General features: G+C 35.2%; 1 protein-coding gene across 1 annotated transcript; it reads left to right on the top strand.

Moving 5' to 3' along the window:
• Positions 1 to 865: 865 nt before the first annotated feature.
• RhoGAP5A (Rho GTPase activating protein at 5A) lies at positions 866 to 12,589 on the top strand. Its single transcript, XM_088226012.1, has 8 exons — positions 866 to 1,031; positions 2,294 to 2,498; positions 3,307 to 3,531; positions 4,665 to 4,912; positions 6,268 to 6,519; positions 8,611 to 8,742; positions 9,353 to 9,458; positions 10,891 to 12,589. The coding sequence occupies exons 1-8, from the start codon at positions 980 to 982 to the stop codon at positions 11,051 to 11,053; spliced, it is 1,383 nt and encodes a 460-aa protein (XP_088082138.1). The 5' UTR covers positions 866 to 979; the 3' UTR covers positions 11,054 to 12,589.
• Positions 12,590 to 13,315: the final 726 nt, after the last annotated feature.

The raw sequence follows: 13,315 nt of genomic DNA, 5'->3' as shown, positions 1-13,315 counted from the left end.
CCAGACACAATAGGGAAATATCACATACTACGATCACCGATAAAAATATATGAAATGGATTTAGAATAACTAATTGTATTTTAAAAATCAATACGGATATTGTAGAGAAATGTTTTCATACGTAAATGTAAAAAAGAAATTTAATAAAAATATGTTAGACTTCCATGCTCCCTTATATAAAATAATGTTCTCCATCTCTTTTGTAATATGGCTTTTTACGTTCGCAAAAATTAACAGTTCGGACAATGTGTAAAGTAAGCACTTTATTATCATCATTTTTACATGGTATGTACTGTCAATCTACGTATGTACTAATAAGTTTTTTTTAAAAAAACAACCAACGGGCCATACGCCCTGTAAATGCCTAGTCTTCCATAATACCAGCACCGGGTAGGTGCAAGACGAGCATTATCGACAAAATCAAGAAAAGAGTTTTGCGCTGGTTTGGACATGTAGAACGAATGGACAGCGAAAGAACGGCCAAGAATATTTACAATGCAAATGTTGATGGATGCAGAAATAGAGCAAGACCGAGAAAGATACGGCACGACCAAATCCAACAAATACTTAAGGATTGACATGTCAAAAGTCGGAATAATTAGCGCGCGTGCATGGGAAGATGTATGAATGTAGAGGAAGCGAGATCTGTATGCAAAGATAGAATGATGTGGCGTTCTATCTTCTCTGCCTACCCTTACGGGGAACCAGAGTGATGGTTTGTTGTTGTTGTTGTTGGGTAGGTGTAGGTATTGTCTCCGTCTCTGTTTGTAATTATTACTTATACAATTAGCCCCGTTTGAGTCAGTACTTCAATATTAAGATAGTCATTTTTCGTAGCAGGTTCTTGTTTACAAAAAACTTTGACGTTTAGCTGACGTTTCGTAATAAAAATTAGGTTGTAGCATGTAATTCGTTCTAATAGTCTTTTAAAACTGTGTTATTAATTAATTATGTGAACGGTGAATTAAAGTACATCACGATGTCTTCAGAATTAACCGAAACTCGATCTTACAAGATGTGGAAGCCAGAATGTAAGTCTCTTCCAATAAAATTATTTGGACAATTCAAATTTAATAATATATTTTTATATCATTTGTGAGAAAAAAAGCTTTTTGTATCACTGAAAACAACTCCCTGAATCTATCGAATCAATTTTTTAATTGAATAGACAATCTGTTATGAAAACATGATAAAGTAACTGCACATATTTTTCTAGCATTTGTTAAAAATGTTTGTAATGAAATGGTTTATAATATAATATGGAGCATGCCATTGTGACTGGTGGGATATTTTATTCCAGAATTTGACCAACTTTAAGTTGTAACTATGTCATCAGAATTCATACAAAATTAAAATCTATTGTTTCATCTTAATACAATATTAAAAATGTATTCTTTTGGCGTGATTGCTACATAATTTAAATAAAAATTTAAATACGAGATTCTTTATTCATTAAAAAAAAAAACTTGAATTGGCTCTTCTGTAATGCTGCTACATGTCGCTTGGTAGATTTTTCCTTTCCAGCGTTGATATTACATTTTTAAAGTTATTCTCGACTTGCGAAAATACCCTATTGATTGATGTTCGCATATAGATGGATATAGAAGCTTATGATTCCATGAATAATATTTAGGTTAAAACTATATACAGTTTTTTTTAATTTTTTTAATTTAGCATAATTTCGTTGCGCCGGCCAGTATCTGTTAGGTGAATTTTCTTTTTAAAAATATTTTTAATTTATCTGTTTCAACAAAATAGGCTTAAATATTTTTCGTAAATAAAATTATGCCATATTCCTTTTAGCTATCAAAAAAATAAGTGAAAATAGAACCATAGTACATTATTTTATTATCTCCTGAACAATGTTTAAAATGTTGCTTAACAGATATTCCCTTTTTAAAAAAACATATATTAGCAACGGATATTAGCAACATATATTAGATGGGTACGTCTCAAAACCGGTAGACAGAAAAAATATACAAATATTTAATAACATTTAGTAAAATGTTTGGCTACAAAGTTAATATTAATAATAAATATTGGCAGGCATGTACACAAATATTTCAATTTTGGGTGCCATTTCAGCGAGTTGTAAACAAATTACTATTAGAAAATGGGGAACAAGTTATGAACCTCCGACCATTGATCCATTAGTCCGCAACACTAGCCACGGGACCACAACCAGATTTACTTGCGATTATTGTCACTTGTAACTTATTAGAAACCATTGCAGCATACCTTTCCTAATTTTGACAATAATGCTTGTCTTTAGCTCATTTGATTTAATTTTCAGTGTATAAGATACAACTAGAGGCTCCGAGTCCGAAGATAATACCGTGCACTAGAGACAATGTTGACCGACCAGCTTTCTTCGGGGCCGAGTATCACGGGATCTTGTCCCATAAGGAAGCCGCCTCCATACTCGAGAGTGAACCGAACGGCTCCTACCTTGTCAGAAAAGGATCAGAACAAAATGATTTTTTCACAATGACGTGGAGGTGAGTAAATCGAGATCTTCTTCTTTCTTCTAGAGCATGTGGCCATCACCAGACGCATCCTGGAGACGCAATTGCTAGCCCTTACTCTCGCCCGTGTCAATCCTCGTTGATCGTCATCAATTCGTTCCAGGACGGCGGGAACGCGTAGGTGTGAAGAACAGGCAACTTTGGTCAAGGCTTTCCTGAGGCATCCGCAGCACATGTTCAAGCTAAGTTCACCGCCGCACCCTCAAAACGCTCATTATACGAGGCTACTGCGTCCGTTCTCAGACGATGTTAGTTATTAAATCGAGCTTTCTTATACCCAATACTCACTTCAAGCACTTACTCTCAAAACTCACCAGTCGAGAAGAGATTGAGATCTGTACACATTAATTTAGTTTTTTTTCTCAATCACATTTGGTCATGTGGACAGCGCCAGACGCTTCCTGGAGACATTATCAAATACAAATCAACACTCCCGCCTTCTCTTATTCTATCTTTGCCTTTTGACAATGCCGCGTCCCTCATTTTTGCTGAATGTAGCAGAAAAATTTAACATCGACAGCCTTCGGACGGCAGGAGTCTTACCTTACTTTAACTTAAAACACTGAACTTTAAAGTTTTTCGAATAAGGTGGTTTGATGTTATAACAAGGCCGTGAAAGGATGCAGTCTCTTGTAACGAGTGTTTTAGAAGAATCTTGAGGGTTCAGCAGTGGACCTGGTTTGAACATGTGCTCCGAATGCCTAAGGAGAGCCTCACCAATTAGAATCTGCCACGTATTAATGTAGTCAAATGTTCAATATGATTTATGAAATTCCCGCAGGTTCAAGGAGAAGGTGCATCACTACAAGCTGTACTACGATGGGCGATATTACGTAAAGGACAAGCGCTACGAGTCCATGCGTGAGCTGGCTGCTGATGGACTGGTGGCTCTTCACATGGAGCTGCACGCGGGCCATATTACACAACGCATGCACTGCAAGGCGGCCTACCTCGAGAGCCCCTACGTCACCCTGAACCGGAGGAAACTCAAGGCTTTGTCGGACAAGTATGTAACATGCAAAATTATTTAAATTTTCATGGACTGATTCTGAATTTAATCCATGAGGTTTTTTAATCATACGCTTTTTAATAATTACAGGTCATAAGCCCTGTAAATGCCTAAACTTCCATATTCCCTTCTCGAAATTGTTTTCCATCTCTGTTGCAATAAATTTAGATCTAAATAACTCCCTAGGGAGGAAACCCAGCCCTTCTACAAACATTTGGACATAATCAAAACATTGTTGATTTCTGATAATGATAAATATCAGGTGGATGATGGGAATCTACTCCTTCGGGGAGAGTAACCTTTCTTTTTTTCCCTCAGTCTGTCCGCGCTTAAAATCTTCTTGGGTTATCTCTGATCACTGGACTACGCAGTTTTTATCAGATCATGGTAAATTTAATGAAAAATTGTTTGATTTTAATATTGTTGATTCCTCTTCGTGCTGCTACGGATATCCTAATCAATCTTCTGAACACATCCTGTGGTCTTTTCCCTTTCCCCCTCTCTACGAATATGAATGAGATTAATTGCGTTTTTTCGCTACAGTTTGGCCGACCAAACCCAATAAATACTTGAAGATAGACATGTCTAAAGTCGGAACAGTCGACGTGCGTGCATGAGAAGGTTTGAATGTAGAGAGAGCGCCTCTTTTAAGGTTCTATTGTCTCTGCCTACACCCCTACAGAAAAACGCTATATTCGTTTGTTTAGTGTCATTGAGGTCATTCATGATTTGTTAAATATGACATTTTTCAAATCTAACTCCTGGAAACCTTTTTTGGATACCATGTTGTGGATGAAAGGACCAACAAAATCTTCTGTCAAATGATTATATTAGGTAAATTATTTATTATGTTCGGACTCGTGGTGTAGTGGTCAGCACGTTAGCCTACCACGCAAGAGGTCTCGGGTTCAATTCCCGACATTGTTGACATTAAATATTGATTTAAAAGGTCGTTTTTATACTAGAATATTTCATAGTCCCTGGACTGGTACCTGAAGCGTAAAACTGATCATTTTATCTTCATGTAACAAAAATGATCAAGATACACTGCAATTGATGTACTAATTCAGCGCCCTATGCAGCATTAGGTGCGGAAAGGGAATGATGACGATGAATGATTTATTTTTCAGAGTCAAGGAAAAGAGCATCAACCCATCGGAAGAAAGCTACTACATAAATGGGACGGAGCATGCTCTGGTGGCATGTCCCCAGGAGCTGGTCTCAGCGCCGGAGCTCGGCATCGAAGACAGCCCGATGCTGGTGGGCAAGTACAGCAAGGAGCACAAGTTCAAGGTCAGCACCTTTAAGGGCCTTAACTGGTGCGAGTTCTGCGCCAACTTCCTCTGGGGCTTCACGGCTCAGGGCGTCAAATGTGAAGGTACATTTTACTAGATTGATTTTATTAATATGGTTCATAATACCTTAAGAACTTAATTCTGTATCTTGTCCACGGTGACCTAAATACTCCACGTTCAAATTATGATTCATTTGTACATTTCAATATTTTTTATTCACTAACAATATTTATAAACTCATTACTTTTTTCTGCTCTTTAAGTAAAGCCCATGTTGAGCCGAAATTATTGTAACTAGCAGGCTATCGCCGCTCTTTCTTTATTACATTAAAACCTCGATTATCCGGACTAATTGGGGATCAGGGTAGTCCGGATATTTAAAAAAAATATAATAATATAATCGAGAGGAGAAATAAAAATATACATATCTCCTAGTAACCGACCGAAACAAGATTTTCAGCCAAAATCTAAATTGAACTTCGGCTTCTGTTTTAGTTTCGGCCGAAACTGATCAGGCATTTTTATTGTTCAATCTTATGAATTCATTAAAATAAGTGTTAAATAAAATTCACAATAAAATAAAAGGCGTAAATTTGTTTTTATTTTTAGCACTTTTTGATTCATTGTTATGTTTATTTATTTATTTATTAACGGACAGTGTCCATGTATACAATTTATAGGGTTTAAATATTACAATAAACGAATAGTCAAAAACATTTTTAAAAAAAGAAAAGAATCATTGACAAACATGAGGGACATCAAGACAAGATCTGGACTATTTATTTAGTGCTCGTTTAAATCGCTGTAAACTTAAACCAAAAAAGTCTAGATCTTGTATTGAGTTAACAATATGACAGAGACGGGTCATTGGCGAATTAAGGCCATAGTTTGTTCTATGCTGATCGATGAACAGTACTTCATTCTTTCTCAACCTACGAGTCGGAATATTGAATTTTACTTGTCCCAGTAATGATAGAAAATCGATTATACCATTTAGTATGCCAAACATATATATGGAATCATTATTAGTTCTATGTTTTTGTAGACTAGAAATTTTACACATTGTTATACTTATTTGTAACAGTTCTTCAGTGTATGCCATAGGAACTTTAACTTATTAACTATAATGAAATGCACCACATTACGATACTCAAAGAAAGCTGTTAACATGATTTTGATTTTTAAACGCCTTTGGCGCGATCTTTTCAATCTTGACGCACCTTTTGCACGGTATTCGCTTGATCGGTCGCTTGTTTCAGATTTGTATGCATAGATCCGAATGTCATCTCCAGTTATCTTTAATTTTATCTCATCTCGGTAGTCAGAAAACATTGTTTCACAGACTTCAACGAAATTTCACGTTATTTTTATCACAGTAGTATATTAGACCTAATTTGACCAAAAATGTTAACATAATGATGCCTATCATCGCTCCTCAGATTGCGGCTTCATGGCCCACTCCAAGTGTTCGGTGCACGTGCCTAACCACTGCATGCCGGACCTGAAGAAGATACGCGGGGTGTTCGGTATCGACCTCACCACGCTCCTCAACGCACACTCCAGCACGCTTCCCTTCGTGGTGAAGAAGTGCGTGCTGGAGATAGAGCTCCGCGGAATGGAGCAGGAGGGAATATATAGAATATCCGGGTTCGCAGATGAAATAGAGTCGCTGAAGATGGCTCTTGACAAAGGTAAAATTAATATTTGAAGCGCTTACTTTGTGGTTATTCATTATGATAAAATAAATAAAGACAACTTTGTTTTTAACCACTTATTTTTTTTTCTACTGACCGATTTCAAAGCTATGCAAGCTTCTTTATCAAGGTATACTTAACTAATGACTATTTTATTTTATCGATGTTTACTAAATATTACATATGGAGCTAATAAATCAAATATATTACACTAAAATAAAATTGTAAAATGTCTTCCTCGGCACGGGTTTTCCCAGTGAGGAATACATTGCAAATTCAATTTTATAATATATTTTTGTGAGGTATTAAATAAATTAATTAATTAAAACTAGACAGAAATGGACTAAAAAAACAATTCTCACATTATGCTTCCCATCCTTAAAGGGCAAAAAGACTTGATTTACTAGTTTTATATGCAGCATGATATTTAGTAAACATTGATAAAATAAAATAGGATAGAATTCATTAGTTAAATATACCTTGATAAAGAAGCTTGCATAGCTTTGAAATCGGTCAGTAGAAAAAAAAATGGTTAAAAACAAAGTTTTTGTGAATGGAACATGAAAGTTGAGACATTTATGCGGCCTGTCATTTTCTGGTTGAATTGATGACTTTACACAGTATGACATGTTCATTAGACGTGTTAGACACCAGTCTGGTCAATTAAAAATTAGAGGGTCGATATCAATTAAAAAACTTCTATATTTAACTGTTTTATACACACATACATGTGTTGTAATGTATTATTAATTATATTTGTTATCAAAGATGTTAAACAGTTCATTATAATGCCACAAAATGGCAATCGTTTATGTAAAAACGGGTCATTTTTAAAAATATGCGATATATTGCCTATCCACTCATGTCTTCAATTTTTGGGGCCATTTTCATTGAGTTGTGAAAAACATGCTACTTGAAGATGGGAATCAAGTTGGGTAAGTGGGGGTTCAGACCTCTGATCCGTGAGTTTGCAACACTTAGGCTACTTTGAGACACGGTGGAAATCGCGCAGTTGTGATCGTCCGATTTGGATCGCAAAAAATATACTCTATTCAGACACAGGGGAAAGCTCGTGGTAATGACAGCGCGGTCTAATCAGCCGCGCTGAGAGTGACAAAGTAACGGTTCAAAAATTTGATAAATAAAAAAGTATATTGGAATAATTCGCACACTGTAGGTATATCCTATACTGCTGGTCTTTCCTCCACTTCTGCAAAGCAACTGAACTCTCTAGGTACGCCATAGTAATTACAGCAGCATGGACCCTGCGCGATTCTAGTTTCTGACGGTCAAGTGTAAACCAATATATAGACGCTAGAAGTGTTCACAAAAGTACTAATTCGTTACTTTGTATTCGTTACTTTCTCAAGTACCGAGTACCGAGTAACGACATTCACAAAGTATTCGTTACTTTTATTCGTATTCGGTTTATATCAGAAATATAATATCAGAAAAAAGAAGCCGCCTGAAATCATCAAATATTGAAAAAATCTTTTTTCTGAACACTAACTTAAATGGATAATACTAAAATACATTGTTTTATTATTTACATAATCTTAATCTTGTAAAAACAAAAATATTTTTTAATGTTTTAATACTTAGATTTTACATACAATACTGTTTTTGCTTATTTTATTCGTGTGCTCTTTTTTGTCTTGGTTATTTTATTCCTCTTTTTAATTCTTTATTTATGCTTTCATTTCGAAATCAATCGGACGGTCTTTTATAAAAGTTTTTTTTACGTAGGTGCTATCAAGAAAGAAGGGGGGGGGGGGGTTCCCCGCTCTCCGCTGACAGAAAGCAACGAATATAGTAATGAGTATAAAGTAACGAATACTTATGAGAAAATAACGAATAATTCCGAGTACTAAAAAGTAACGAAAGTTTGCAAGCCTAATAGACGCTAATGTAAATAAGATATGCAGCGGTTTCAAACCGCACAATTTACGCCATGTCTGAACTAGCCCTTAGCCACGGGACCAGACCCGATTCTATTTTTGATTGACAAAATTAATAAATGACGGGGAAAATCTACACACCTATTAGATATTTTTATGCAATGATAAATCTGAATTTATCTGTTGACAGATGGTGAGGCGGCCAATCTGAGCGAGTACAGTAATATCAACGTTGTGGCCGGATGCCTGAAGCTGTACCTTCGTCTGCTCCCGGTTCCTCTTCTCACTCATCAGCTGCACTCCAAACTGGTGGCCGCAACGTGTAAATATTATATTTTAATTTGTACTTCAACTAGCTGTACCCAAGTAAAGAGTCATCGAAGACATACATAGTTATGATATGAGAGGGCACCTACGGCTGTCCCACAGTACATATATCTACCACTACCATGTTCAAGCAACCACTTTTTGCCCCCTGGATGTCGAAGATCTGATGCCCAGTCAGCGGTTGTCGCAGCTTCATGACAGTTGTCACCGGAAATTGCTGCATCTGTTGTCTCTAATGTTTTTATTTTTGGTGTTCCAAACAAACAAACCATTACGCCGTATGATAGGCAGATAAACAGATCTCACTTCCTCTTCATTCATACATCTTCTTATGCACGCTCGCTGATTGTTCCGACTTTTGACATAGCCTTCTTTAAGTATTTGTTGAATTTGGCCATGCCTTGGTCTTCCTCGATTTCCGCATCCATCAATATTCGCATCGTAAATCTTTTTAGCTGTTCTTTCACTGTCTATTTGCTCTACACGTCCAAACTGACGCAGCACTCTTTTCTTGATTTTGTCAAAAATGACAGTGGATAAAATGTTTTGAAACTTTGTTTAATATCAGGTGGTTTCAATAATATTTTTTTACAAATTGCATTCAGATTTAAAAACTCCTGCAGAGCAGATATCGGCACTCCGAGAGGTCCTCACTGAACTTCCTCCCGCGCACTACAACACTCTTCAGTACGTGATACAACACTTACACAGGTACTTTTTAATGCCCTCAGCGCCCTTGAGGTTATTTACGTGAAAATGATGCTACATCGAAGAATAGATACCATTGTCCTAATATATGCTATTAAAATCCATAACTTGCTAAAATGGATGTCCCATGAAGAAGTTCAATGGTTTTTTTAAAAAAATGTTAGACTATCAAACTTAGCCAAAATTAGAATATAGAATATTTGTACCTCAGAGGCAGACGGATGCAAATCCAAACATCAAATGTTCAACAAGAGTCTAAAGAATCTACTTTCTCTAAGTGATTTCTAATAGTTTAAAGCATTCATTTATATTTTCAGTATTTTATTACATTGGTTCTTTCATTACAAGACTTACATTTCTTTCAAATCAATGGACATGATCATAAACTGGATACGAAAATCGAAATGTCATTTCATCTAATTCTGGATTTGCATCTGTCTGCCTCTGAGGTACAGATATAATATATATATATGGAATCTAAATATTATTGAATATTAGGACACATAAAATGCATGTTGTGTTAATTTAAATATTTTTGCGCAACAACTATGGTGATGGTGTATAGTAGGTTTTGCATGTTGGTTTAATTGGTGTCCTGACGAAGAGACGTGTACGTCTGGAAACCGGTAGACATAGAAAAGTCTATAAGTGGTTCTAGACAAATATTTAAAAACATTTAGTAAAATGTTTGACCACAAAGTTAATATTTTAAATACTAAAAATAATTTATTATATAAATAAAACACGAGTGATACTTTAATCCACAAATTCGGAATATCCAGTGACCGGTTTCATCGCTTTCGCGACATCTTCGAGACTGGTATCTTTATTAAAAAGTTAAATGTATAAAAAAAAATATTAAAAAAAAAAAAATACTTTAACTCATTAAAATAGCATTATATCCATTCATTAGTTAACCCATAGAAAATTTGTTGATAATGATCCTTAAGATAAAAATAACTTTATTTAATTTACTTACATATAACTTTGAATTATGTATCCTTACCTCTGTTCTGTATAAATACATTTAACTTTTTAATAAAGATACCAGTCTCGAAGATGTCGCGAAAGCGATGAAACCGGTCACTGGATATTCCAAATTTGTGGATTAAAGTATCACTCGTGTTTTATTTATATAATAAATTACAATGAACTTCCATCAAGAATTTTCACTTACAAACTTAAATGTTTTACTAAAAATAATTATAGAATCTTCTCAAATTTCTAATCAAAACCTATATTGAAAGAGAGATTGATCCGAGAAAAACAATCAAGTTAAGTCTGGACTAGAATTTTAGTTCAGCAATGTTTGTGAATATTTTTTTTAGTTATTAACCGGTTATCAAAAGTTATAGGTCCCGCATTGATCTCAATAAGCGGATTCCACTGTATTAATGTTTTTCCGAGTGCCTCATTTTGTTTTTATGAATTCCAGAGTGTCTCTACTGTCGAATAGTAACAAGATGCCCGCACAGAACCTCAGCACCGTGTTCGCCCCGACGCTCATGGCCGTCCCCGCTCAGTGCACCGACCTGACGCAGGAGATCAGCGTTCTGCATATCCTCATCACCCACTCGCCCAAGGTGTTCGGGATGTGAAGGCATTTCAGCTTCTACACTGTCTTCATCGGACACTTCTGAAGACTGGAGACATTCCCAACGACGCAAACAAATCATGGAGAGAGTAAACAGAAAGTCATACAACTTTTGGGATGGATCGAATGAAATCTTGTGATTCTTCTCAATTTGACAATTTATAACATGGTAGTAAGATAATCAGTCTGACGCTTATTAATAATAAGCAATTAAATATCCTAATAAGATAAATTGAAGCTAAACTGGCAGTGCGCAATGGAGTTTTAGTAGGAAGTGAACACGGAACTGGCAGAGGACGAGTGAATACAAAGTGAACGCGGTTAAAATACAATCTCTTGTACTAATGTAGGGGAAATCAATGTATGAGGTTACGAATTATGAAATCAGACAAGAACGCAAATCTGAGACAGGTATAATGTATCTTAGATAAGATTAAGAAAGGGTCTCTGAGACGGTTTGGTCGTGTAGAACGAATGGATGACGAAAGAATGGTAAAACAGATATATTTGGCGAGAATGAATGGTAACATGATCAGACGAACCAAAATCTTAAGTCTGGTCATGTCAAAAGCAGACAGAATCGAAGGGCATATATGACCATACCTATGAATGTGGAAAAAGCTAGGAATGTATGTCGGATAGACTTGTGTGGCGGTCCATTCTTTCTCCCTACCCCTACGGAGAAATGGCCTGATGGTAGTATTAAATAGGTGCGAAGGTTTTCACGGTTGCTGTTTTCAATATGTTCTTTTCTTTTTTGGGTGATACCGTGTGTGTTGGATTTGTTCGCCTACCTTCAGGGTAAACTGAGTGAAATTAAACTCAACATGGTTCCCAGCACGACATACTATAAAAAACAAATAGAAATGTGCCTACTGCCGACTGCGACACGGTACAAATTACTAGTACTTAAACACATACTTTTTTTTACAAAACACTCAGTTTACCCTGAAGATAGTTCCTCATTAAATTTTTTGGCTAAGTTGTCTATTAGCAAATAAAAAAAACCACTGAACTTCCCCAAACAGAAAAATTCACTGACTCAAACTCGTGGCATCACAGATGGTGTAATTCCAAAGTTTCGATGCGGATTTTTTAAATTTCAAAACTTTAAAAAACCATAGCGATTATAATAAAAATTTTTGGCCAAATTTGATAGTCTAAAAATAATAAAAAAATCTCTGAACTTCCTCACTTAAGGTTAAGTGTTGCTATGAATTTGTTATTTGTCCATGATGACTTCACGTGGTAGAGCACGTGGAAACCACGAGTCGTCCATAAACACTTTAATATGTGTATATTTGTCAGCTTAAGCTCAACAGATTTGATCTTCATTTGTTGTGTGAATCTCATACATTTTCTCACATACTTATTACAAGTTATTTCAATCGACTAGAAACTCCGTAACTAAGCTATTTTTTATGGCTTAACAAAAATGGCTCAATCAAGAGTTTTGCAAATCAAAAGACATTTATTTTTGAGAGATAGATCTACTTTTGTAGTTTATTTCTTAAAATTATCACGAAGTTACAAAAACAAATGAAAGATACTATGTATTAAGAAACGTATTAATATTCTTAGAATTAAATTTAGAATGTGTAAAAGGAAACTATTTTAAATGATGGAATAAAAATTTTTTTGCACAGTCAAAGAAAGGTACACAATGAAATGTATTTTGGATACTTTAGTTTTCATTTGTCATTTTTGGTACACTTATTTGGATTCAAAAAGACATTAAAAAAGACACGACAAATTCATCTTGTGATGAAGTAATTATTGTCAGTAGTAATTAGTCAGTAATAATGGTAAAAATGTTAATTTTTACCTCATTAGTTACCACTAGTGGTAAAAAAATCTATCACCAATGATTATTTAATAAATACTCAGCATTTCTCGGCCCCAAATCTTCATAGCCTATAATTTGATTTAAAACCTGTTTTAAAATTAATTAATTTTTATTTTAAGCGAGTAGCTTAAAATACGCTTAAATCTGTTTTAAGGAAAGTCAGTTGTTGGCATATTATAAATTTTCCAAAACAAATCATTTTGAAGTTATTGAGACTTAATAATGAGACCAGCTCTTATTTTTTTATATATACGCCCAATGGGCATTTTTAAGGACATGTGCATACATAGAAAATTATTATAAAAGAAAGTAGAAAGACACAATGGTATATAGTAGACTTGGTGGGAGTGGAAGCTGGAGAGAGGTGTTTATAGTTGAATTTGATTCAGTGATCGTTTGAAAAAAGACAACTTGTTATCA

This window comes from Micrasema longulum, unplaced genomic scaffold, assembly GCF_059751315.1.
Source record: "Micrasema longulum isolate JH-2025_06_02 unplaced genomic scaffold, ASM5975131v1 h1tg000403l, whole genome shotgun sequence".
Taxonomy (NCBI): domain Eukaryota; kingdom Metazoa; phylum Arthropoda; class Insecta; order Trichoptera; family Brachycentridae; genus Micrasema; species Micrasema longulum.
The sequence above is the reverse complement of the archived record's forward strand: the minus strand, read 5'-3'. Positions and strand labels throughout refer to the sequence as shown.

What these genes read in the sequence shown, in the direction of transcription:
- RhoGAP5A (XM_088226012.1), top strand. Translation starts at nt 980, where the DNA reads ATGTCTTCAGAATTAACCGAAACTCGATCTTACAAGATGTGGAAGCCA. An exon ending in CAAGATGTGGAAGCCAGAAT is followed by an intron (nt 1,032 to 2,293) that starts GTAAGTCTCTTC and finishes TTTAATTTTCAG; the next exon opens with TGTATAAGATACAACTAGAG. An exon ending in GAAGATGGCTCTTGACAAAG is followed by an intron (nt 6,520 to 8,610) that starts GTAAAATTAATA and finishes ATCTGTTGACAG; the next exon opens with ATGGTGAGGCGGCCAATCTG.